Source organism: Microchirus variegatus, assembly GCF_963457635.1.
Source record: "Microchirus variegatus genome assembly, chromosome: 4".
Classification (NCBI taxonomy): Eukaryota; Metazoa; Chordata; class Actinopteri; order Pleuronectiformes; family Soleidae; genus Microchirus; species Microchirus variegatus.
The window spans coordinates 29,304,661-29,332,436 of NC_139805.1; the positions used below are offsets into that span (position 1 = coordinate 29,304,661).

The following is a 27,776-nucleotide window of genomic DNA, read 5'->3' on the forward strand; positions in this document are numbered from 1 at the left end:
AAAATCGCCCTTGGCAACATGACAAAATAAATACTGGTTTTTGATAAATTACATTCTCTGTTTTGTTAAAAGGAACAGAGCCGACCATCGCGATAAAGCCATTTAAAATTCCCCCGAGACGCATCATAAGACAAATACGCCACAGCAGTTCCCAATGTCTGTTCAGCTTCTCGGATTTGTTCAGCGCGACCCGCAGGTTACACATCTACGCTGTTGCCGAGGTTTCTCCGGCTGCTCGACGCAACCATCATACGCACCCACGGCTATGGCAGTAAATCAGCGTCTACTCAATAAAGTGCCACATCGGCCTTCATGTAGAGGGACCACCGATAAAGAACAGAGAAGCGATTTTGTGCCCTTTTCATGCAACAAACAAAATAGTGGTCGTGGTTTAGCCAATCCCTGGGTCTCCAACGTTTTGGCTAAAAATCACAAACACTTTGATTGCGTCTCTGACGTTTAGTGCAAAGTAATTTGGCGAAAAAAAAATCAAAGTAAATGTAGTGAAATCGTCATTTCAACGAGCTACAGACGGAAAACTCACAGAGCACACGTTAATGGAAGCTTCTCTCTGCAGAAAAACACACACACAAACCACTCGAAAACCTTCATGTAATTCAACACACCTACGGTAGGTATACGTGGTCAGGACACACAACACGTTTTTTTGGCAACTCCTGAATGAGTCATAATCACTACAAACTACACAAAAAGTACTATTTTCACCTCAAAATCTACCACTGCAAGAGTTCATAGGAAGATTTTCTCTAAAAAGTCTTTTCATTTCCAAGGGAACATTTCAGTTCAGTTCGATGCTTGAGCAGTTTACGTAGGAGGAGTTTGGCCTACAGAGCTCCGGGAGTTGACGTCAGCCAACGTTTGGACGCCATTTTGGCAGGAAAACGGGCTGTGAAAATCCAGATTTCCGTATTTTTCTGGCAACTGCCTGGTTGTCAAAAATATAAAAGGGAAGATGATGGATAGCTGTTGACGAAATGAAATGGGAGAGCGTTTTACCCGATCACCAAAGACGGATCGTTGCCATGTCGCTCGCACCAGGCGATCGTATCTAACGTCCTGCTTATTTTACGTGCTTTTATTGCGTCGTATGTCGAGCCTTTTCTCCTGAGTAGGACGAGGAAAATGAAGTCAGAAATCTGAACGACATCGATGTCTCCATACTTGTGAAAAAGCACCATGGGGGATATCTGATATCTTGTGCGATATATTGCTTGAAGTCAGGCGGCGTTGCTGGAGCTTTTTTCCTGCCAACATGGCGGCGTAAACACCACCGGAGCTCTGTTGCTTGGGAGTTCAGACTCCGTTGGCTATGGCGTGATTCCCAATCACCTCCCCGCCAGTCGCCAGGGCGTACGACGCGGGCACGGCCGCCAGCGCGGTGGCTGCTGCCACTGTGGTGCCCCCGGTGGCCGAGAGGTGCAGCGGCGTGTCATGGACCCGTGAGTAGTCCCGGTCGCCCTTGGCGAGGAGGAGGTGCTGCTCCCCGGGGCGCAGCAGGGTCTGCCGGGTGAAGGTCTCGCCGTCCGCCAGGCTCTCGGGCAGCGGTTGGCCGCGCGGCTCGGGCAGCAGCAGCAGGCAGATGATGCACAGCAGCGTGCAGCAGGCGAAGATCACGTGGTGCAGGAAGTAGCCCTTCTGGTTGTGGAGCTCCATGATGGGAGCGGTGAGCATGCCGAAGCCGGCGCTAGCCAGGACCAGGCCCAGGCCTCCGCCCCTGTGGACGGAGAGGAAGCAGCGGTCAAACAAAGAGCCAGGGTGCATCCAAATAAACCAATGGACAAAGGTTCCGTGTTATGTACACTACCGTTCAAAAGTTTCTCTATACATTGTTAATGTGGTAAACGACAATTCTAGTGTACTAGGTGTATAGAGGCCCATTTCTAGTGTTCTAATGGTACATTGTGTTTGCTAATGGCGTTAGAAGGCTATTGGATGAAGCGTGCATAAGTTAGCAGGAGGTTTGATATTCGCTGGATTTTCTTTTTCGAAAGACATTTTCCCATTCTGATTGCTGTAGTAGTTGCCAATGGTAGATAGCTACTTACTACAGGTGATATTTTGTTGATATCTGATATCTAATCTAAAGCAACTGGCCATAAAATCCTCCTAATATGTCACAGAGACTCAGGAATAATGTTCATATAACAAACTGAACTCACCAACAACAACAGTACAGCCAAAATATTTGCATTAAAAAAATATTTTGCAGACTGCAAATCATGTTTATGTTTTGAAATCGTATTTTGGCATGTGGCGCCACCTACCGCCGTCTACCAATCATTGCAGTCAGTAGAGTCTCAGCTGCCAAGCAACCACGGGTTGCCAGTTATGTCAGAAAACGAAACCTAAAAGACCTTGGTATTTTGAATTTGAATGTAGTAACCGTTTTTGGCCACATTCTTGCATATGGCACCTTTAAATATTTAAAAAATTCACCAAAAATCAACAAATAGACATTTTCTCATTCTGATTGCTGTAGTAGTTGCCAATGGTGAGCAGCTACTTACTACAGGTGAAGTTTCTTGGTGAATGTTTTAAATATTTAATTTCATACTGTTTCACAATAAGGGCAGGTATCAACAAAACGTCACCTGTAGTAAGTAGCTGTCTACCATTGGCAACTACTACAGCAATCAGAATGAGAAAATATATTGTTGTTGATTTTTGGTTAATATTTTAAATATTTAATTTCATACTGTTTCACAATAAGGGCAGATATCAACAAAACGTCACCTGTAGTAAGTAGCTGTCTACCATTGGCAACTACTACAGCAATCAGAATGAGAAAATGTCTATTTGTCGATTGAGAAAATGTCTTTCGAAAATTAATATCCAGCAAATATCAAACCTCCTGCTAACTTATGCACGCAATTGGATGATTAGAAAAGCCTTAAAATCCTTGTGCAATGATGTAAGTTTTAATGGAGAACACAGATAAATTGTATAGGTGACCCCAAACATTTGAACGTTAGTGTATAACACAGATTTTTACACTTACACCAGGATGTAGATGAGAGTAAACGTGAACGTAAAGACATAAATAGTAATTCTCAGCGTCCAGACTCACCTGATGACAGTGGGAGTGATTTCAGCACAAAAGAAAATGCTGAGCACGCTGACGGCGTGCGAGGAGAACATCCCGATGATGGAGAACGCCACCGAGAATTTCCTGTTCAGGGTGTCTCGCAGAACTGTCCAGCAGAGGGCGACAAGACATAAGCAATCGAACAACACAAACATTTCAGCCAGGGGCTCAAATATGGCATCATGCAGTTACAGTTTTTCTCCATTGGTTTGGCTCATTTCTTGAAACAGAAATGACATTCTCAAAACTACATGGACAAATCTCCAAACCACTTCGCAGTTGTCCACAACAGAATTGCATTTCTCATTTATCAAATTGCAATTGTCTTAGACATCTTTGCAAATGATTAAGTACTTGTAGCACACAGTTAGCACAGTTAGCCTTCATTTAGCACAGTTTCCAAGTGAATAGATCTTGTTGATCTAAACTGATTGTCGAAGTCTCAGTCTAATGGTTGTTCTCTGCAAAACATGTCAGCATCATTTCATTATGTAAGTCATCACTTGCACAAGAGTCTGTTCAATTGTCAAAATTAGTCAAGAATATAATACCATGAATATCATATATGAATCTCTTGGAACATTTCATACATTTATCATAATTGACACATATTGTTTGATTGGTCATCTGAGATGTGTGAAACTCCTCCTTTGTTAGCCAAGTTCTATTTTCACCTGACCTTGACCTCAATTACACAGAAACTCCTAATTTTCTTGCACCACCTTCATTCTGATTTGATCCCTGAAAATGAGAGGTCTGGTCAGGCCTCACCTACCAAAGTATGCACTTGTGTGGGACAATGTGAATTTCCTCCATGGCCCCACTCATCACATCCTGGTTCACTACTCATCAAGGATGGTCATGGTGTTCCTACCACCTTAGTCTACTTTCCTCAATCCTATTAAAGAGTTTTCTCTGCTTGGCGATAGAGAGTGTATGAGAATGAGGCTCAAAATCAGAGGTCCCTGCTCCATGTGATGATATTACAGGAGATCAGTGCAGGGGATGGTTGGACATTCACGCTGTTTATTCCCTCATTGCATCACAAAGGAGAATATACTCTGTGATGTGGATGAGAATCTGTGGCCAGACAGACAGCAGTGTGTGGATGGTCAGGAGGGCGAAAACAGAAATTCCCTCAAGAAATGTTAGTTTTGAATCTCCAGCTTTATTTTGTTTATGTGTTTATATGAATGATAGTATATTGTATATATTGTATTTATACTATATATATTTTTACGCTGATGTATGGAAGTTAGTTTATATCTGTGAATAAAAATGGTTACAATTTCCTTGGCAGTATGAGTGCAATGTGTGATGTCAAACCTTGGAGGGCACAAAATCAGTATTTTACATAATTGTATTCTGTTAGCTGGACAAAAAACTATTACAGTAACCACTGTCAATGAAGGACTGGGCTAAGACTGAGAGGTGGACATGATGGATATTTCAATGTTCCTCTTCCAAAGTGACAAAACATCTAAACATTTTGACTTGCAGTGCTTACACAATGCCAAAGGGACAATGGATTTTGGGGGCACTGACTATTTATATGAGAAAGAAATGTAGTTTTGACAAATGAGTGAACTGTTTTGGGAGAAATATGAGCTTCTGCAGGTGAACCATGGTGTTGTGCTGAACTGTAAGACTGTTGTGCCAAACAATCTTAGAGTTTTGAGAATGTCATTTCGGTTTCAAGAAATGAGCCAAACCAATGGAGAAAAACTGTAATAAACAAGATAACGTCTTCGTACCTGTGTCGTGGCGAAGGCTGTACTTTCCAATCACTGGATTCCATTTGCGAGCAACAGAGGAGAGGAGAAAATATCGCACAGTTAATTGCAAAAATAATCAACATCATAATATGAGAACGGCATCCAAACTGAAAGATAATTATATATAAAGACAAAATATGTGGCAAAACAGATATATCTGGAAATTCTGAATTCACTGGAGCCCAAATGTTGCTCCTCAGATGAGTTTTAATCGCTCACAGACTTGAGAAAATGCCCCTCGATCGCAATTTCAACACATTTTCCCAGTGGAAAAACACGGTTAACGGCCCGTTATGAATCACTGTACCTGTCAAGGTCGTGCAGCTCTTTTACTCAGTACAACAGACACACAGAGCAGCGCTGACTCAAATCACCCCCACGCTGCAGTTTAGTTTCACCACTGACGCCTGACTCAATGACAGAGACTGCAGATGTAGGTCAAAAGCTGAGGGATGAGGAGAATTAATCTGCACTGATATAATGACACATGGATGTAAAGTGATTATTATGTAACTCTGATTTTCTGCTCAATGTCATCAGTCTGTTATGCAACATGCCTCCAACAGGGATTTCCTTAACATTTCACATGTACAGTATGTCCTTTTTATCAGTACACCGGAACAAACACGACGACCTTTATGGGACTTTCTTTTGCCTTCATTGTGATTTTTATGCTCGATTGTGATGCTAATAATCTGGTGTTTGACAACCATTGTGAGGCTGAGCTCTTGGATGTGTTTGTCTGTGTTTGTGAGCAGCATAAATCAAATAGTAAAAGACAAGATTTTAATGAAATTCTCTGGTGTTTTTTTTTTTTAGATGGGGCCGTACCTTTGTTCCCCCGGGTCCTATGTTGGAACATAGAACCCTTTTTTAAGAAAAAGTGTCCGATATTCCCCGCTTTCACCCAAAAGGACCCGGGGAACCCCTGTCACATACAAAGTGGGGAACATAGGACCTTTTTTGGGAAAAATGGGGAACATCTGACATTTAAAAAAAAAAAAAAAAAAAGCTCTGATGCTCCCCGATAGGGAAACATAGGCACGACCCCGTCACCTTACTAGCTTGCAGCTAGCTGTTAGCATGTCGAGCCCCATCCTAGCCTTCCTACTGTACATGAATTTTAAAATATTAAATTCTTTAAGCTAACGGAGTATAACATCAGTCTCTAACAAATGCACTGACCTAAATCTTTCCACATTTTTGTCGTTGTTGTTGTATCTTTCCTCTGTGTACCGGCTACTTGTATTCGATCTGGGTGTTAGCCGTGGCTAGCTAACACGCGTTATCTGGGTGTGCTAGCCCCACTTCACTTTAGTTTAATTTCAGCCAGACAAAGTATTTTTCTTAGTATATTGGGGGTCGTACCTATGTTCCCCGGGTCCTATGTTCCCCGTTTCTCCAAAAAAGGTCCTATGTTCCCAACTTTGTATGTGACAGGGGAACATGGTACCCTTTTTTGAAAAAGGGTAGGGTTAGGGTTAGGGTTAGAGAAAGGGTCCTATGTTCCCCGGTCACATACAAAGGGGTGAACATAGGACCCGGGGAACATAGGTACGGTCCTGTATATTGTACCTTAGTTGATATCTTAGTATATGTATGTTAGTATAGGCTGTAATTCTGTTTTTTTTTTTATGCAGACTTTGGCCTCATTCTTACTTGGTATTAACATCTGCTGTCACTTAATACGCCTGCTGTGACCACCTTTTATCGAGTTGTACAGATGTATATGCTGTCATTGTGTTTGCGTGTGATAGAGTCAAACATTTTAGACAAGAAATCATGCAATATTGAGACGCTGGCTGCAAATAAATCAATTTACGAGCACTGATAAGCAGAAAATAACGTGAAACTACCACTGCTCATTTAGGACGGATTCAGTCCTGAACATTTTACAAGATCTGGACAAGCTCCGAGTGCTTTCTCTCATTGTGTAAAACGGCCGATTACTCACAGTTGAGCAAACCCAGCTGCAGCAGCGACGCCAGAGCCGTGATGATCATGAAGGTGAGGAGTCCTCCGCGACGTCCCATCAGCCCCACCGCGGGGCACAGTGCCAGGCAGGTCGCCACAGCGATGCCGGCCATGGTGTAGTAGTCTGCGTGGCACAAAGCGATGGGCTGGGCCTCTGGGTCCATCAAACTGCGGGCGAAACAGTGGTGGATCCCATAACCTGTCAGGCTACACAAAGGCACACGGGGAGACAATAAGACAACGGGCAGGGACGTGGTACCTGAGACATGCCACAGGGCGTAAATCATGCTCCCTCAACACAACGGATGTTGGCTTTGATTAGAAAAAAAGGAACAGTACAAGCCGAGCTGCGAAAGCGCGACACACTCACGAGTTGACGCACAGCACCACAATGTTTTTCCACAGGTTCCTGGTGCTCATCATCTTGACAATGCAGGTCCTCTGGGGTCTCTTGTGCAGCTCCAGCTCCAGCTCTGGTGGGAAACATGAAACGCATTCCTTCAGGCCCTCTGTCTTTCATAGAGGTTAATGAGAGTCCGGCCGCTGAGTGACCTTTGAGCAACAGAGATGCTAACGTTGCTGCAGGGGGGGCTGTTCATAGACAGGAGATCCCTCATCATTTATGTGTCTGCCAGACCACAGGGAGCTGCAGCAGCAATAAATTATACACCGAGACACGGGGGGAAGATGTGTTCTCTACTGTAAGAGAGAGCAGTTTTCACAGCTGTAGGGATAGTTCAGGGTGTTTGTTGTGTGGTTGTAGGATCTACTGAGACACTGGTCCTGTTCAGACCGAGTGTTAACATCGGTCCTTACGTGACTCACATAAAAAGACATAAAAACACCTTTTACGGGTTCTGCACATCCAAAATCCTACATTCACGTTTTTGTTCCAGCTTTGACCGTGGCTTTTTGTGATGAGATATGAGGTGTAAAGTGTTTTCTGATCTGTGCTTAGCATGATCTGCACGCAGCTGGATTATTCAGGATGGATGTTAATACCAAGTCTGGACTGGATCGCTCACTGTTGGCTCGGACTTTTGCCAATTGTGCCAAACCGGCGAGCTGCCAAGAAGCGACCTGAGCCCCAGCTGGTCACTCACTGCCAGCAGGTACATCAGAGGGAAAAAAATGATTTTAGCCACTTAACTAGAGGCTCGAACAAAGGATTTCAACCACTGAAGTCACAAAATAACACGTTTGAACTGGCAGCAGAGAAAAAACGCTGACATACAGCAACAGAAACTTCAGTTTCCAGTTAGAAAATGCTGTTTTCACATGATGGTAAAAGTGTGAGGACCTCATAAAACCACACTTTAAACAACCTAAACTAATGCTTCGGGTTATTGATGCCACAAATGATGAACCATTTGCTATTTTTGGCTCCAAAAATGCAGGAATATTCTGTGAAATTAGCAGAAAAGCTCTTTAAAAACACACCACCTTGAGCTCTAAGACAGGATACAACGAGAATCCTTCATTGCCATTGCACAATGTGACATGACTTTTACAATTAAAGACTAAATTAAGTAATGAAATTAAGGGTGAATTCCAATTCCTTGCTTAACCCTCAATCTCAAAAATGTGCGCTCCCTCTAGTGCAAGTGCTGTCCCAATTCTCAGAAAATCCTCAATATTGAGATTTTCCGAGACCACCCTTGGGAGCAAGGGCTACCCAGAATGCATTGCGTGTTTTCACATAACAAAGATGGCGCGGAAAGCAGCGAAACGAGTACGCTACAAATGAAGTATTTTCTTTGTTAATAGAGATATAAAAATTATGAAAACCATTGTATTATCTTAGTTTAGGCCCATATTATGGATTACTGACGTCATTGTTGCGTAACATTTAATTTTTATTTTACGATCTTTTGTCAATAGCCGGTCGGTGCGGACAAGCGATCGTTTGCTATGGTTTACTTTTCAATAAGCCGTGGTGTGTGGTAACTGTCAGCTGAATATGTCCGTGGTTGTGGTATTTGTATGAGTATCATCTTATAACTAACTGACAACCTAATAACTTGACTGACAAACGGATCGTAATAAATAATCCTGACAAAATAACCCTCAACACTTGGTTTTGAAAGCCAGTTAAGATTAAGGGTTGAGCTTGAGGGTTAAGGGCCAATTCCAATTCCTATCTTAACCCTCAATCTTAACCCTCAAGCTCAACCCTTATCTTAACTGGCCCTCAAAACCAAGTGTTGAGGGTTATTTTGTCACTTAGAAATGGGACACCCCTTAAATGCAGATACGTCTTCAGACTGTAGGGGGCAGAATAACACGAAAGCTGCGTCCAGTCTGTCAACTCCAAAAAAGAAGAAGAAGAAGAACACATTTACGTCACGATTATTTATTTATTATTTTATTTCAGTCAAGTTATTAGGTTGTCAGTTCGTTATAAGATGATACTCATACAAATACCACAACCACGGACATATTCAGCTGACAGCGAACGATCGTGTGTCCGCACCGGCCAGCTATTGACAAAAGATCATAAAATTCAAATAAATGTTACGCAACAATGACGTCAGTAATCCATAATATGGGCCTAAACTAAGATAATACAATGGTTTTCATCATTTTTATATCTCTATTAACAAAGAAAATACTTAATTTGTATCACACTCGCTTCGTTGCTTTCGACGCCATCTTTCTTATGTGAAAACATGCAATGCATTCTGGGTAGCCCTTGCTCCCAAGGGTGGTCTCGGAAAATCTCAATATTGAGGGCGATACAGCCCTTAAACTTGGCCCCTTAACTTAATTTTTCTGAGAATCGGGACAGCACTTGCACTAGAGGGAGCGCGCATTTTTGAGATTGAGGGTTAAGCAAGGAATTGGAATTCACCCTATGATTGAGGGTTTAGATAGGATATATAATCTACTGGGGAAGAATGGCTCACGTTTCTTGATCATAATCACATCATCGCATCTTTTGAAGGAGCTGGAAAATGCTGAGTTTATGGTCTAAGCACGGTGTGTAAAGTAAAACCACAGCAGCCGCTGCAACACAACATGGAAGATGAATTGAAATCATCTGCGTAATGATGTGAACAAAGCAGATGAATGTGTCAAATTTGGGAGGCTGCTGTCCTCACCTGTCAGAACCCCACTGGGCTCTGTTTCCATGTCAACCTGGTTCTTCTTGGCGATGTGCAGCATCATGGCTTTGGACCTCCTGTAGTGCTGGGTGGCCAGCAACCAGCGCAATGATTCGGGAAAAATCCTGCAGAAGGAGGAAAGAAAGGCAGCGACGTGAAGGGACGGAGAGACAAAGAAGAGGAGAAAGGAATGATTGTTCTGTAAGTTGAGAGAGCTCAGTGTGTGTGTGTGTACTGTACGAGAAGAATCTGCCAGCCTCCAAACCCCCCCCCCCCCCCCCAACCCTTCTGCTGTGGATTCCCTCAGAGCTACAGCTACTCACCAGACGTAGGGCAGCATCAGAACGAAAGGGCTGATGATGACGATCTGCAGCACCTGCCAGTCGTCGCGGTCCTTCAGCGGCCAATGGCGGCACAGCGCGGCCACCCCCGGCATCAGGAGCTGCCCGCCCAACGTGAGGAAACTGGCCACCATCGTCATGGAGAAGCGCCAGGCCGGCAAACACAGCTCAATCCCTAACAATCAGGACAGTTAAATCGCACATTTATGCCGCACGTACACTAGCGTTAGTGTTTTCCATTAAAATTCACACTTTTATTCATCAAAAGAGTTGCAAAATGACTGGAAAATATAGTCAAGACATTGACAAGATAAGAAATAATCGTCACAGAACCAGCAAAAGTGTTTTCAGCTGTGCTAACATCATTGCACAAGGGTTTTCAAGGGTTTTCTAATCATCCAATAGCCTTTTAACGCGATTGGCAAACACAATGTACCATTAGAACACTGGAAATGGGCCTCTATACACCTATGTACATATTCCAATGACCCTTTAAGACACATGTGTCAAACTCAAGGCCTGGGGGCCAGATGTGGCCCGCCACGTCATTTTATGTGGCCCGGGAGTGATGAATTGGTCTTAAAAATCTGTGCAAAAATAGGTCTATGCTGCTTTAAGGCATGCATTGACCATTAACTACATTTCCCACAATGCATCGCGATTGCGTTACCCGTAAAGTGACGGCACCATCACGAGATCGCAGTGTATCATTGTATATATATATGTATATATATACATATATATATATATATATATTTTTTTTTTAATTAGACCCTACAATATTTTAGATACAGGCCTCTACCAAACGGTTGAGATGTCTGTTCATAATAAACCTGCTTTGCATAATTCATAAAGTACAACATTCGGAACAAGTCACGTTCATTTAGTGTTAGTGAGTTCAGCTTGATGCACTTTTCAATGAGATATAGTGACTTAAAGTGTTTGAGTAGTACCTTAAAGGGTTAAAAACCAGACGTTTGCAGCTAGAATGGTCGTTTACCACGTTAACAATGTATAGAGTGTGTTTATGATTCATTTAATGATATATTCATTGAAAAATGAGTGCTTTTCCTTCAAAAAATAAGGACATTTCTACAAACGGTAGTGTATGGGGATGTTAATCACCGTCATAAACTTAACTGCGGCACTAATGGCCTGGAAGAGTGTGATGTGTGTGTTTTGTTTAATGGTGGAGCCAGTGTTGAATTTCCTCTCTGGACCACTGAGGGCTCCTGTTACTGCTGATGCGTCCCCTGAGAGAGGCCACTTTAACACCAGACCTCTTCATAAACTTAAAGACAGACCGTGTGTGTGTGTGTGTGTGTGTGTGTGTGTGTGTGTGTGTGTGTGTGTGTGTGTGTGTGTGTGTGTGTGTGTGTGTTCTTGTACCTGAAGCATACTGAGGACCTGTGAGGGTTTTTAACCAACAAAGTGAGGACATTTTGGCCGGTCCTCACAACATGCTATTCTGAATTTGTCAAAAATAAAAATCAAATTTTGGATGACATAGTATGACGTTTTGTAAAATTTTGGACCAAAGATTTTGCATAAATTTTTTTATTCAAATTTCAGACGACATAGTATAGTATGTCGGTATTGTCAAATTTTGGACTAAAAATAATAATATAAAAAAAAAAAAAATTCCAGCCCTTTTTGCTCTGGGGCTCCACTTGCAGACATGTTATTGTACTGCAACCAGTTGTTCTTTGTAGATGTCATTCATGAAGTAGATATTTGTAATTGTGTTGATTTATAAAGTGGAAATGCTGGTCCTCACTTTGTCAGCAAGCCGGTCCTCAGTATGCAGCAAGTACAAGAATGTGTGTGTGTGTGTGTGTGTGTGTTGAAGGCTTTTGAGAGGACGCTTCAGCTGCTCGCTTAAAAGCGTCTCGCTGCTTCATTTCCATATGCCCCCCCCCCCTCCTGCCTTCCCCTACTGCCTGTGTTATGGTACAGTCCAGATGGCTTGGTCCATATGGCAAGGTCTTTTTGAAGGTGACCATTGTCAGCGGGTGAGATGGAAACAGGCGAGGGAGTGAGGGAGTGAGGGAGTGAGGGAGTGAGGGAGTGAGGGAGGGAGGGCCCGAACCGAGTCGCTCGACCTGGCGCGGTGTACTTCACTACACTTCTTCTACATTGTAGACGACGGTAAAGAGAGCGGAGAACACAGGGGTGGAATACAAATGACACTTCCCTCAATTAATCAGTGGGATCACAGAGGGAATGATAATCAAGTCAAGTGAAAGAGAGAGAGAGAGGCGGAGAAAGGCGGAGGGAATAACAAAGACAGATGAATTATTAAGATGAGGAAAAAGAACGAAAGTCAGGAAAGAGAAAAAAAAAGACTTTTAAAGCCAACTTTCCCAATATAATCTTGTTTCTTTTTGGTCTTTTGAATTGTTAGATGCCTAGTAGATGCCATCTGCCATAAAATACCAAAGAAGAAGAAACTGAAGAGTGTTATGAGCTGCTGTTATCACTTATTGTGTGGACCCTTTTTGAACCCTTATTTCTAAGAATGTCTTTTAGCTCCTTATTTGGTCACCACCATCTCCCCAGGCAATAATCTGACATCTAACTGGGTTTAACACTGTCTCGTCGAGCTCACTTCCTGTTTTAGTTTGTAGTGTTGCGTTTTATTTTCTGCCTCCTCGCTTAAAAACACACACACACACACACCTGTTCTTAATTGTTTTCACCTGTGTCTCATTATCTCCTCCCTCGCTCTGTGTAGCTTTTGTTCTGAAGGTCTTGTCTCTTCCAGGTAAGAGTCGTAAACGTTCTCCTTTTGTGTTTATTTCCTGTGTGATTCTGCTTTTTGGTTGTATGTGGACAGGTCCTGGTAGGTTTAGGGATTTAAAAGACTGCTTTTTTTTAAGTGTGTGAGTGTTTTTCAAACATATGTGCAGAGATTTGGGTGACACCAACATTGTCAGTTTTTCAGCTTTTATTTTGAAAAGTGATTGTGGAATTTATATCTAAAATGTCAATATCTTGTGTGGTTTTTTTTACATCAGCAAAATTTAAACCATTGAATGTTTAAATGCTCATTCAAAACAATGCGTGAAAAAGAAAAACATCGGTCAAAACTTCGCACCAAATCAAGTGATTCCAGTCCAGTCTAAAAGCTTGTTTTTAAAGCGCTGTTCAAACGTAATTATTGCTCTATTTTGCAACTCATCCACATCCTTGAGCGGCTTTAGATTCGATGACAAAACACGGCGATTTCTTCTCGCTTTTTCGTCACCGGACGTCGATTTGAAGACGATCGGAGCATAAAGTGTGTGATGCCGAGTGGCAGCTGTTGGTAGTGCGCCATGGTGCCTCGTCTGCATGCGTTGTGTGTTTGCTTTGCACGGCCACTGCTGCTGTGTCCCTGTTTGCCCCCAGAAAAACAACACAGCGCCGCGTCTCTGTGGCGCTTCTGTCTACAGCAGTCGATACCGATGGATCACACACACACACACACACAGAGGTTTGTGCAGCTATCCTTTTCAGGACTCTCATTGACTTCTATTCATTTGGACAGCTTCACCAAAACGGTGTCATTTATGTCCATAAAACATTGACATTACATTGACTAACATTCATTTCCTGGAGACTTGCTCTAACCATAATTACTACTGGCCTAATCCTAACCCTAATCTCAACCTAACCTTAAAACATTTACATTATGTGGACTTGCTTTTTGTCCCCCATAATTTGGCTGTGTAAACAGGTTTATGTCCCCACAACATCAGTAACTCACACACACACACACACTGGAGGACCTTTTGTTCCAGCTGAGTGGAGAATGATTCTCCTTGTGCTGATTATCTCACTGCTCCCCCTGTGGCCTGATAACACCCCCCCCCACCCCTCCTCCTCCAACCCTAACCCCAACCCCACCCTCGCTTCACTCTTTGCTCTTTGCTTATCTGGGCTAAAGTGGCTCCGTCACCCTTCACCATCCCCCAACTCTCTCCACCTCCCTCGCCCTCACCCTCACCACCCCTCCTCTGTCCTCTGCTTCACATCTGCGAGCAAACAGTTGCCGAGAGTTTTGGCAAAAACAAAAACCTTAGAATGGGATAAAAGGGAGGTGAAAACAAAGGGAAGACAATGGCCAAGCAGATCTGCGATGACAAATGGCTGACAGCACCCCACACACACACACACACACACACACACACACACACACACACACTGTTCCCTTGCTAACCTTGCCTGGGGCACGACAACAGCGAGGAGAGAAGATTGGTTTTCAAACAGCATGAGTTCAGAGTGACAGCCTCTCACTGTGTGTGAGGATGGGAGTTGTTGGGAGTGAAATGTGCACTTTAAATGGACAGAGAGACGTGTAACACTGACACAGTGATTAATCACTCACTGTCCTTGAAAAGCAAGTAAACACGATTAAGTCGCCAGGATTAACGTTGACTTTTACTTTATAGATGAAAACTGGGACGAGATGATTGATGTGTGAGTCGACCTCGTCACCTCATCATCGAAATAACCTTTCTTTGTCTTCATGAGGATGTGGAGGTGGATTTAAAAAAGGTTTGACAAGGGCACGACGCGGCAGTTTGCCTCGGCTGAGTCAGCAGCAGTCGTCGTCGTCGTCGCGGCCCCCGGCTCATATTACACAACGACAGACTGTCAGTGTTACTGTCGTTACCTGAAAGTCTCTGAGGACGTAAAGAAAAGGCTCAGTGTGTCTCCACAGACGCTTGAGATGAGCTGTGATTGAAGCCGTTTAACTCGACTGACTCAACTGTCCTTGTCCCGGTCTATAAAAGCTCGAGAGGAGAATTTATTTGTGGACACAACTACTGCATGTCCACCTCCACTACACTAGGTGGTGACATGCTTCTTTTCAGCTTGTTAGCATTAGGCGTTTACAGTTGAAGTTACATCACCGACCAAATTTAGGTGTTGGCTAGTTGGTGCGAGCTCTAGCTCTGTGCATTCTGCACGTGCTATGCTGGGGGTTTTTTTTGCGACAAAGCCAACGATGTAACTTCCTGCCTTCTCTACCTCAAGGCCCCTGCTATACTCGTGCGTCACGGTCCTGTAGTATCTCACTTCACCATCGTGTGGCGGTATCTGTATCTGAACGCAACACATTCCTACCGAAGAAGAGAACAAGATGGTTCACAGATGAAAGTTTTAGGGTCACCAGGTCGAGGCACGGAAGGCTATCCTTGTTGACTATTTCTTCTGTTGCCGAAATGTTTTTTCTGCTTGGTGAACAGGGCTTAATACTCCGCCTATCCTGGTGGTGAACAGCAGGAGAATTTCAAGGCTACATGAAGATAATAGGACACATTTTGCGGATTTATGGAACGAGATTTGAGCCCTCGTTATGTTCTTGTTCGAGCAACAGTTGAGATTATAGGAGCCGAGTATAAAGGCAAGTATTTTAGCTCCTTGTTTGGTCACCACTGTCTCTCCAGGCCACTTTGGTCATAACTTGGTCACGCAGAAAAAACAGCGCAGGGCGCTAGCAGGAAAGCCTTTGTTGCTCTCACTCTTTCGGAGTTTAGACGACCTATTCACCGACGTGAGTGGAAGCCATCTTGGAATCCTATCTTGGGGTGAGATCGCTCTGACTTTCAGAGTTAGAAATCCGTTCCAGTTGAAACGCGCAACTGGGAACTCGGAAATTCCGACTTTGTCTAGAACTATAGCGCACCATAAATGATTATAACTGTGGTCTGTAAGGATGTTTTCAGATTTAAATTAAAGGAAATTTGGACTCTACACTTTCTAGAGTTTTTTTTTTTACAAAAAAAGGTAGTGCCAAAAATGGGATTGTTCAGACTGACCTGATGCTTCTTGGTGAGATGAACGAAGTCTGGTACTAACTGACGATATGCACAGAGCGTCACTTACAACGTTTGCTAAAATGTAAGCACCTTAAAGGTGCATTATGTAATAAATCTAAAGCAACTGTCCATAAAATCCTCTTAATATGTCGCAGAGACTCAGGAATAATGTTCATATAACAAACTGAACTCACCAACAACAACAGTACAGTGAAAATATGTCAATCAAAATTGCAGACTGCAAATCATGTTTATGTTTTGAAATATTTTGGCATGTGGCGCCACCTACCGCTGTCTACCAATCATTGCAGTCAGTAGAGTCTCAGCTGCCGAGCAACCACGGGTTGCCAGTTACGTCAGAAAACCAAACCTAAAAGACCACAGTATTTTGAATTTGAATGTAGTTACCGTTTTTGGCCACATTCTTACATATGGCACCTTTAAAACATCTGATATTGAGTGAAAACATTGACCGTGTCTTTTAGCATTTAGCCCTTAAGGAGTCAACATGGCCATTTGAATTTCAGCGTCTCGAGGGGACAAAAGTGTAGCACGGCATCAGCTAAATCCGATAATTCGTCAATAAACTTCTGCAGACAGCGATTGTAGAACATCTCTGCTTCTTCGGCTGATAGCCTACCAGAAATATTCGGACTAACTTATTTAAAACCAGAGAGAAATCGTTCATATTGTCATACACATTTCATTTTTTTTTTTTTTTTTTTAAGTAGAATATTCTGCAGGACTGGTTTGACATGTTTCTATTTTTTTATGCACAGTGAAGCTGACAACAGCTGCCATATCCTCCTGAAAACCTCCAGCCTTCGAGTGGGTGAATCCTTATCACTCAAATCATAGAGGGAATCTATATATACTTTCTCTCTTAAAGTAAATTCTGTTGCAAAGTACAAAGATATTTTCCAGGAGAGTGCAAACAAACAAACAAACAGCAGGCAGCCACAATTTTTGTAAAATGGGATTCAATCTGTTTTTCTAAGACAAAATCAAAGGGGGAAAACAGCCCAGAGGAAGCAGCCAAATGACAAAATAATAGACCCATGTAGAATCAGCGCAGCAAACAAATGTGCACGCACCCGCATTAACACTAACACATTTACATTAGCGGAGCAATATAAAAAAAAAAAAGCGTCAGTGGGGTTTATTATGCGAGGAGTGTTGCAGCGAGATAACTGAACGAAGAGAGGTTTCAAATGAGCAAGTGAGAGAATGACTGCCTGTAGTAATGAAAGGCTATGGAGAGAGAGAGAGAGAGGGATGAATGGAGAGGAGAGGATTGGAAATGGAAAAGGACCAAGAGAGAGAGAGCTGCTGGATTTAAAAATAGAGACTCAGACCTGCTTTCACAGTGACAGAGGGTGAAAGAAGGGAAGGAAACTGACAGAGGGAGAATTTCTCTGGGAGATTCTGCAGAAATGATAATAAAACTGTCCAAGCACAGCAAATGCATAAGTAATACAACACATATATATGCTGCCATATATATATATGCATAATCTGCATAATCTCTATGCAATGCATTCTTCCAGCTACAGTATATTCAGATGTAATGTATCCATAAATCATGAGACTGACTCGTAATTCCGTTGTTTCCAGGGTAATGATTCATCGAGTAATCGTTTGGTCCATAATTGTATGAAATGACCTGGAAATTAAACTCCAATATCTTGTTTTTGTCTAACCCTAACCCTAACCCGACAAAAAATTAAATTTTAATGATTTCTATGTGATATGAAACAAATTTTGAGGCTTTGCGGTCATGTTTGAAGGGGTTAATGTACAAAAACTTCAACAGGGATGATATAATCGGTTCAATACATAGTCTTCTGTTGTATTTCCACATTTAAAAGGTGTACACTGTATTTAAGTTAATACATATGTTGATAATTCTATGTATATTTGTGCATTTGTAATTTTATGGCTTATATTTGTCAAATTGTAGTTACTTATTTAATAAACCATTCTAGTCCTTTTTGTAAGTAGATGCAACTGTCATACAGAATAAATGTAACCAAATATAATGTAAACTAAAGGTAACTACTCAGTAACATATTGCTACATAACTTTATGTATTTATTAATTATTCAAGTTACAAATATGATACATTATCGATGTAACCCGGCCCGCTGTGCATTGTGGGAAATGTAGTTTATGGTCAACGCACGCCTTAAAGCAGCATAGACCTATTTTAGCACAGATATTTAAGACCAATTAATCACTCGCGGGCCACATGACTTGGCGGACCACATCTGGCCCCCGGGCCTTGAGTTTGAGCTCTAACGTCTCATAACGTCTGCTGATGTTTGCTGGTCAAAGCCATCACGCAGTCAAATTAGAAACTTTTTTTTTTTTTAATGCCATAACTCAATCAAATAAACCCTTATGTTGCTTAAACGATGTGTTTGCAGTCTCACAAAACAAAACTGCTTGGGGGAAAAAGAAGAACTTTAAGTTGAAGGTCAGCACTTCAAACTTCAAACCCACCACTGTTCTTTTCCTTCCAGATCAAATGTACGAGCACGGAGCCAACTCAGCGAAAACAATGTGTCACTGCCACAGTACAGAGCGATTGTTCTGTTCCGTCCTGCAGCAGCACATCAGCGAGACGTCGCTGCGCTGCTTAGTCTTGTACAAGTCGAGGAGAAACGAGGTAAACAAATCTGTCGTGTTCAGAGGAGTCGTGGGAAAAACTGCAAATGAGGTTTCAGCGATGCTGCAATTCAGCTTTTATTTTCAAAGGATGTCTTTATGACTCATGTGACAGTGAGTGTCAAATGTTCACCTTGAAAGTGAGTTGTTTCGCAGCTGTTTCCCTCCTACTGTATTCATCCACACCTATTCCCCCCCTTTCACTTCAAAGTGCATGCAAACAAACTGTTTTTTATTACAAGTGCTTGTTAATTGAGCGTCGGTGACCTGTCTGTGTGTGGGAGAGACGTATCGTCAATTTAAGAAATGGAGCCTGAATGTGTCTAGATAGAGTTTAATCTCATTTGATTTGAGATTTAAATAAATACAGAGAAAGGACCACTTCAACACAGTCTTTTTTGTTAAATCATATGTAATTTACTGACTGATGTCACTGTAACTTGCTGATTTACAAGGTCACAAAAAGGAATTTGTTTGTCTGAATAAAACATGACTATTAAGAGACATGTAAAAAATGTTAGCCCGACTTTGACAAATTAAATCAATTCAATTAAGATAATTTCAGTTGTGTAAAATTTCACACGCGATTGAGTTTAATTACTATTGCATGAATACATGCTAAAGTGCTAATGCTCCACAATTCCCAAACCCGGGCTTTGACCAGGAAATTAAAAAATCAGTGAAGAAAACAACAAAAACCCAGAGAGAATCCAGACCAGTGAATTTAAAGACGAAGACCAGGTTTATGCTCTGCTTGCTCAATGAACTGAATATTTCCACTGTGATAAGAAAACAGAATGGTGCTCAAAATGCTAATGCTAACATGCCAAATACTTTAGCAAAACACAATTCGTTCAGCTACAAACGTAGCTCATAGACATAATGTGCGGATAGAAACGTACGGGTTGATGTAAATTAAGTGGAAATGTAATAAAGTTGTTGTTCTGTACATAGCAGAACTTGCTAACTGCGCGGCGGAGACGCCGCCACAGTCATAGCCACACTTATCTATATCAACACCGTGAGTTAAGATGGCTGATGGGGGACGGTACCTATGTTCCCCGGGTCCTATGTTCCCCGCTTTGTATGTGACCGAGGAACAAAGGACCCTTTCTCTAACCCTAATCCTAACCCTACCCTTTTTCAAAAAAAGGGTCCTATGTTCCCCTGTCACATACAAAGTGGACCTTTTTTGGGAAAAACGGGGAACATAGGTACGACCCCGCTGATGGTTAGCTAACGTGTGCTAATTAGCAATAAACGCATTTAAATCAGCCTCAACTGAGCTGGTGTTAGCATGCTAGCACACAAAACAAAACAGTTTACACCAAATAGACCAAACCATTAGCTGTAATGAACCTCCGTGGCAGCTCTCTTTGTTTGGATGATTGTTTATTGAACGCATGTTGTCATTTACCTAATGATTAAATAAATTGAATTCTCAGGAGTGTCTGTCTGGAGCAGACGGCCCCGTAGGCTCAGGCCTAAACTTTTGCTTATTTGTTCTCAGAAGCAGTTCAGACTCATCTGAGACCCCTGACTGAGAGGCACAAAAACCACCTCAAAGCCCCCCTGGCTTCACGCATAATGTATGACTAATCTCTGGCTGCCTGAAAGAGAAGGCAGAGAGGTAAGAGGGGAATGTGTGGGGGTGACGGTACTTTGCTTCACAATTAAAATAATGTTAAACTGCTACAAGAGCTCTACGGCTAACTATGTTCCCCCCCTCTGTCTGCACTGAGGGGGGAATTAAAGTCTCTGGTAATTCCAGACAGCAACTCCAAGCCTGTTACTGCTTCCGGTCCGGTTCTAGTTTTCTGTGATTGTAAACGTCGTATCGAATATCTCTTTATTTCGAAACACGCTGTATGAGCAACATCAAAGTCGTACATTTTCCGGTTTTGTTGTATTTCAGCTGCAGCGCCACAGCACCACATACGGACCTGGCATATGTACTACAGCATTTACAGTAGAGTTGGTTTGGGAGGGGGGTTTCGTGCGAATGAATACATTTCCTGAAGCAATGTCGCGTTTACTGAAAACTGATTCTAAAACTGAAGTAGAATATCATTTTGTTACATTTCCATGTTTTTACAGCCTAAAACGCAGATTTTTCAAACAAAGTCCTTGGATGGTAGAATGGATGGAAAGATTTTGAATGGCGCTGAACATGCTTACAGCATTTTGCCCCCTAATGGAGTGGAGGTGGACACACTTCATTTAATAAATCGATTCGGCGTAGCTGAGCTACAATCATAGCTTGACTTGATTGATTGTGCATGAGTAAACTGTGTTCTGGAATAATTCACTTTACTTCCCGTTCAGTAATCCATTATATTCACGTATTAATGGTTGTGTTTTAAATGACAATGTTGCCCCTACCTATCTTTGTGATCTGCTCCAGCGTTATGTTCCCCTCAAGGTCACTAAGATCTGCAGATCCAAAAATCAAGGCTGAGGCTTAGGGTGAATTCCAATTCCTTGCTTAACCCTCAATCTCAAAAATGCGCGCTCCCTCTAGTGCAAGTGCTGTCCCGTTTCTCAGAAAAATTCAGTTGAGGGGCGAGTTTAAGGGCTGTATCGCCCTCAATATTGAGATTTTCCGAGACCACCCTTGGGAGCAAGGGTTACCCAGAATGCATTGCGTGTTTTGACATGACAAAGATGGCGCCGAAAGCAGCAAAACAAGTACGCTACAAATTAATTATTTTAAACCATTGTATTATATTAGTTTAGGCCCATATTATGGATTACTGACGTCATTGTTGCGTAACATTTATTTTAATTTCACAATCTTTTGTCAATAGCCAGCCGGTGCGGACGAGCGATCGTTTGCTATGGTTTACTTTTCAATAAGCTGTGGGGTTTGGTCACTGTCAGCTGAATATGTCCGTGGTTGTGGTATTTGTATGAGTATCATCTTATAACTAACTGACAACCTAATAACTTGACTGAAAAACGGATCGTAATAAATAATTGTGACGTAAATGTGTTCTTCTTCTTCTTTTTTGGAGTTGACAGACTGGACGCAGCTTTCGCATTATTCTGCCCCCTACAGTCTGAAGACGTATCTGCATTTAAGGGGTTTCCCATTTCTCAGTGACAAAATAACCTTCAACACTTGGTTTTGAGGGCCAGTTAAGATTAAGGGTTGAGCTTGAGGGTTAAGATAGGAATTGGAATTGGCCCTTAGGGGGGACCAAGCTTGTGGAATGAGTGGAGTGGACTCATGGACTTGTGTGGAGTGGACTTGTGTTGTCGTCGTCTATTATTGGCCTTTATGTGGCCTTCATTAGCCTTCTTATTGACGATGTGTATTGTATGCACTGCACTTTGGTTCACCCGGTGGTTTGAAGTGAGAAACTGAGAAAGCACAAAGAAATAAGAGCAAGAAAAGCAAACTTTTCTGACTTACTGAGTACGTAGAGGGAGAGAGCGAGGCCCGCCAAGCAGAAACCCTCAAAGAAGCGCAACGTGCTGAACATGGTGACGTTTACAGAGAAGGCGACGCTCAGACCAAACGCCAGCATGAAGAGCACGGAGAGAATCAACACGGGCTGTCGACCGAACCTTCAGAGACGAGAGGGAAAAGACAGTGAGCGAGAGCCAGAGAGAGCAGTGAACATGTGTCAAAACAAACGACAACTGACGGAGGAAGCTTTTCACGTGCAGTCGTGTGAAAGAGATCATTCCCACCATTGTCTTCTTCAGAGTCTGTGAATTTCCTGGATTACGGGGGGTTGACCAGTGGGTCAGGTCAGAGCCAAACCTCCCCGCCCCCCCTGCCCTGCACATTTCTTTACATTGTTTCCATGGCAACTGAGCCCAAATACAATGCGGGGACTTTCTTTCCCACGATGCAGTTCAGGCGGCCCGCAGGCTGCAGACGGGACCACAATGAGTGCAACGGACAAAAGTGTGTCTTAAAGGGCCAAGACGTGTTCGCTCACTTAGCCGTGCTTGAAATGACTATTGTCTCTGGATGGAGAAAAATAGTTAATGTTGTTGTTGATGAAAGATGGTGCTTTAATTGTTTAAAGGTGATGTAAGAATGTGGCCAAAAACAGTTACTACATTCAAATTCAAAATACCAAGGTCTATTAGGTTTCGTTTTCTGACGTAACTGGCAAACCGTGGTCGCTCGGCAGCTGAGACTCTACTGACTGCAATGATTGGTAGACGGCGGTAGGTGGCGCCACATGACGTGAAAATATGATTTCAAAACATAAACATGATTTGCAGTCTGCAAAATATTTTTTTTAATGCAAATATTTTGTCTGTACTGTTGTTGTTGGTGAGTTCAGTTTGTTATATGAACATTATTCCTGAGTCTCTGTGACATATTAGGAGGATTTTATGGCCAGTTGCTTTAGATTTATTACATAATGCACCTTTAAATGTTAGCCTTGGCAATAGGTGATGATCCCTGTAGAATGAATCCATAGAGCGTTCATACAAAGTTGACAGTCTTCTGGTTCTTGTGAGGACACCGAAAGAACTCTGTTTTAATAAAAGCCGATGGGGAAATGAACTTCTTCTTCTACCTTGATTTATAACACCAGATACCATTTTGTTTAACGGACAGAATCACTAATTTTGGCTCAGTTTGAATAAAAAAATTGTGTCCATTTTGGAAAATTGTGTTGCGGTACGTACAGTACGAGCGGACACTGTCGTTTGGTGTCGTATAAAATGCCGACTAAAACTACTGAACGTCTGAAATTTGGCTCGGACATTCACAAAAACACTACTTCTTTTGTCAGTACGACATTATCATGATCATTTTATAGCCATAAAAACATTGGAAATAACCTTTAAAACCAATTTTGATTGACTGACTCCACAAAGCTTGATTCCACAAAGGTTTTTGAGAAAAACATGAAAAGACTCTTGACTCGGTTGTTGTTTGGAGAATGACTTTGAAAGGCAACGTACCAGTCAGCCATGACGCCCATCACCAGGTAGCCAAAGATGGAGCCCACCAGCAAAGAGAACTTGGCGATGTGCACCTTCCAGGCAGAGTCGCACACCAGATTCCACTGGAAAAACAGAAGGGGGGAAAAGAGCAAAAACAAACTTTTTCAGAAGCAAATCTCTGCCGGCAATATGAAAGGAAGATGAGTTGTGAGTGGTTGGAATACGAAAGGCTGCGCAGAAACAACAGGAACCGTCAGAACACTGTCAAAACGTGTTTGTTCTCCGACTCGTTGCTTTTGCTTTTTGCATTTGAAATATTCAAATGTCATTGGAATAAAAAGAGTGTGTACTTTTGGACATTTTCTGGCATAAACGTCCTAATGAGACAGAACTTCATTTCTGAGGAGCTGGTTCAGATTAAGGCAGAATAGTGGTTTTGTTGAGGTTAGTGTGAGGCATTAACTGGTTACGGTCAAAACTTTGTTGAGGTTGAGTCTTAACCTTCTTTTGACCATCAGGATAATGAGGCTGCCTGGATTTATCTTGATTGTTATGGCTCTAGAACTGTCAAAAAATGCTCATTGAGTGACTTAATTCTGCCGCTTTTTCCAAGCTAACGTTCACTTTCGATATCCGGCAGTAATTCAACCGTTTAGGAATAAGCTGATGTTATAAATGTGTCACACACTGGTGAATCTTGTCTGTGATTGGACTTTCGTTCCGCAGAGATTCTACTGTAAGCTCTATTTCTCTGCTTTCCGGTATCCATCCATCCATCCGTCTAATACCACTTGCACATGAGGTCTAGGAGTTACGGTAATGAGAAGTATGCATGCCAAAACTTGTCCACGACAGGATTGGTAACAGAAGGGTTAAAGAAATGTAGATATGTTTAGATCAATTCTTATACAATATAATAAATAGTGTTTTTTGTAGGTTTATTTTGGAGATTCCACGTTTAGTACAAATTTGACCAAATCTATTCAAGAGTTTTACTAGTCTGGCAGCAAATGCAATGTCGTTGTTTGTGTTTGATGTTATCACATTAAAGGGGACATATAACCAGTTATTTACTGGTTTGGGAGTAAATAACACAACTAAATACAATTAAAGCAATTTATAGTTATAGTTGAATTTGTATCAGTAAGTCCTCGGTGGTGGGAATGGAAATGAACACGGTGTCCTGAGGAGATAAGCTGCACAAACCTGTGTGTGTGTGTGTATTGCTCATGTTGTGGGGACCTACATCTGTTCACACAGTGATATAATGAGGACTTATGGGGACAAAAAGATTACATTTTTAGGTGAAGACAAACTAAGTCTCCAGGAAATTAATGTGAGTCAATGTAATGTCCTCTGAAGTCATGGAAAACCAGACTGTGAGTGTGTGTGTGTGTGTGTGTGTGAGAGGGTCAGAGAGAACGTTGGTCTGCAATGATACAGATCAATAGTTTTCCACTTTTTTCCTCGAAGCCCATGGGTCAGTGCACACCACACTACAACACTGCAGCTCTGAAACTCAGCCAAGGACACATGTGGGAGCACATTGTGTTCTCTGCTGCGTCTGTGACCCTGAAAGTGTAGAAAGAAACTCCGACGCAGCAATTCCACGGCGAAACAGTGACGTTATTTAAAAAATGATTTACTCCTTCGCTGAGCCTCCTCCTGTCCTGCAGAGCAGAGAGGAGAACGGCGGACTGAGCACAGACAAAATGGATGGAGGAGGCAGGAGGTGACACTTTGTTCACACACATGTTCATAGTGACAAAGCTGTATTGACCGATGGGCTGGTTGATGGACTCATGAGTTTATTGACATTTTATACAAAAGCAGAAGAATCCAAATAGTGATGTAGACACAGTGGCACATCCACATCATTATTATGGCCCTTTTCCACTAAACCAGGGGTCTGCAACCTTTAGGATTTAAGAGCCATTTTTGCCACTTTTCCACCCAAATAAATGTAATCTGGAGCCGCAAAACCTATTTGATCCATAAAATGAAGATAACATTATGTATAAAGTTTTATATATTGATATAATATATGTAAAAAAACATTGTTTTTTGCATTTATCAAAGCTAAACGGTAGATAAATATGGGACGTTTTCAATATCGTATTTGACAGACACAGGATCATGTGATGCATAGTTGAGTGGACGAATATATAAAACCACTGTCATTTGTCGCCTTGATCCCTAAGTGTTCACTTTGAAAGAAATAATAGTAAATAAAGAAATAAATAAAAAATAAAATAAAGTAGTATACTGTGATCAGAGTAGAGTTTATATTTAATGAGAGCCAGAGGTCCCAAAGTCCAATCGATTTCATGTTTCCTGCCATTCGAGTTATTTATGTGTGTGTGTTTTTAGTAACCGGTTCATCTCGCATCGTTAATTGTGAGCTATATATCGTTCCATATAAACACATGCGCTTTTATTTTGAAATTCTGTGGAAAAGTCTACTTTATTGTGGTATATATATATATACCCTTACTAAAACTCTAAACTTCACAAAAATACTTGAGCGAGCCCTGAGTGTCACACTCACAGAGCTTCTTTTTATTTGGACTGTCTAACCCTAAACCATAACTTAACCTTAACAACAATTAACATCTTTCTAACTTAAACAGTCCCTCAGAAACCAGGTTCTCCATGTCTCCACAAGGACAACTGGTCCTGGAATTTGTGTGAGGACACATCTCGTTGACTTCTATTCGTTTGGACAGTCTAACCTAAACCACAACCAGTTAATGTCTTCATCAAACCTTCACTTAACTTAACCACAATTCACATTTACTTAAAACTTAACCAGTCCCTCAGAAATTAGGTTCTACCTCATGAGGACCAGGGTCTCCACGTCTCCATGAGGACGACTGGTCCTGGAATTCATGTGAGGACACGACATTGACTTCTAATCATTTGGACAGTCTAACTTAAACCATAACCAGATAATGTCTTAACCAAAACTTAACTCAACCACAATTCACAGTTACTTAAAACTTAACCAGTCCCTCAGAAATGAGGTTCTGCCTCATCAGGACCAGGTTCTCTATGGTCCTGGAATGCGTGTGAGTACACTACATTGACTTATTTACTTATTTACTACTACTAAACCTTAACTTAACCTTAATTTAATAATAACTAACATCTTTCAAACTTAACCAGTCCCTCAGATATGAGGTTCTGCTTCACGAGGACCAGGTTTTGGACTACGGTCTTGACAAGGTCCGTGTTTAAGCCATTAAGGTCAGTGGGTAACTTGTTAACTAGTACTCGGATCAATGATGATAAAGTGAATATCTTAATGATGATCTCTGCTGCTCTCCCGTTACCTTGGTAACCACATTCTGGCTGAGTCCCGTCTGCAGCTCCAGCCTCCACTCCTTACAGGCGCACAGTGAGGGGCCACCGCCGCCCTCCCCGAACCCCTCCCCGGTGTCGGTGCCGTTGAGATGGAGCAGCGCTCCCACGGTGACCGGCGCGGACGCCGCGGTCCAGTTGGTGTCGTTGGCGAGGGGCTGCACGCACGTGCCAGTGGGCTGAGCCAGGAGGAAATAATCCGAAAACTGACTGAATCCGATGAACAAAGCTGGAATCCAGGTCAGGACTACGAGCTGCTTCTGGTGCTTCCCGAAGCCGCCCAGAGACGGCAGAACCGAGCCGTCGATGTGCGGCAGCAGCCGGGGAACCGGGTGCTCCAGCGGAGTGAAGCCGTTCTCTGGCGGGTGGTCCTGCGCCTCCTCCGGCCGGCCGCCTGCCATCACGGCCCGGCCACAAAGAAGAGACAGGAAAAAAAAAAAGGAACACAAAGAAATCCAAGCAGCCCTGATAAATAAATGATAAATCCTGTGTGAGCAGCAAGAGAAGAGAAACCGGAGAAAGATCCACGCACGGGGGGGAGGAATCACGGAGCAGCTGCCCTCATGGTGAGTGACGGGGGCCGGGGGATGTCCGAGAGGAGCGGCAGTGTCAGGGGAAGGAGACGCTCCATGAGAGGCGAGGACTCACACCGGCAGCCGGCATCTTCATGATCCATCCATGTGGAGCTGCTGCTGCTGCGGTACCCGGGTTTGTCTGCACGAGTG

General features: G+C 42.5%; 1 protein-coding gene across 1 annotated transcript; it reads right to left on the bottom strand.

The window, feature by feature from the left end:
* Positions 1-1,314: 1,314 nt before the first annotated feature.
* slc22a23 (solute carrier family 22 member 23) lies at positions 1,315-27,452 on the bottom strand (the record flags this gene model as incomplete). The annotated part of the gene is made up of 10 exons (XM_083887529.1): positions 1,315-1,735; positions 3,089-3,212; positions 4,861-4,893; positions 6,836-7,062; positions 7,226-7,328; positions 9,957-10,084; positions 10,283-10,475; positions 22,190-22,344; positions 23,710-23,813; positions 27,024-27,452. The coding sequence occupies 10 exons, from the start codon at positions 27,450-27,452 to the stop codon at positions 1,315-1,317; spliced, it is 1,917 nt and encodes a 638-aa protein (XP_083743655.1).
* Positions 27,453-27,776: the final 324 nt, after the last annotated feature.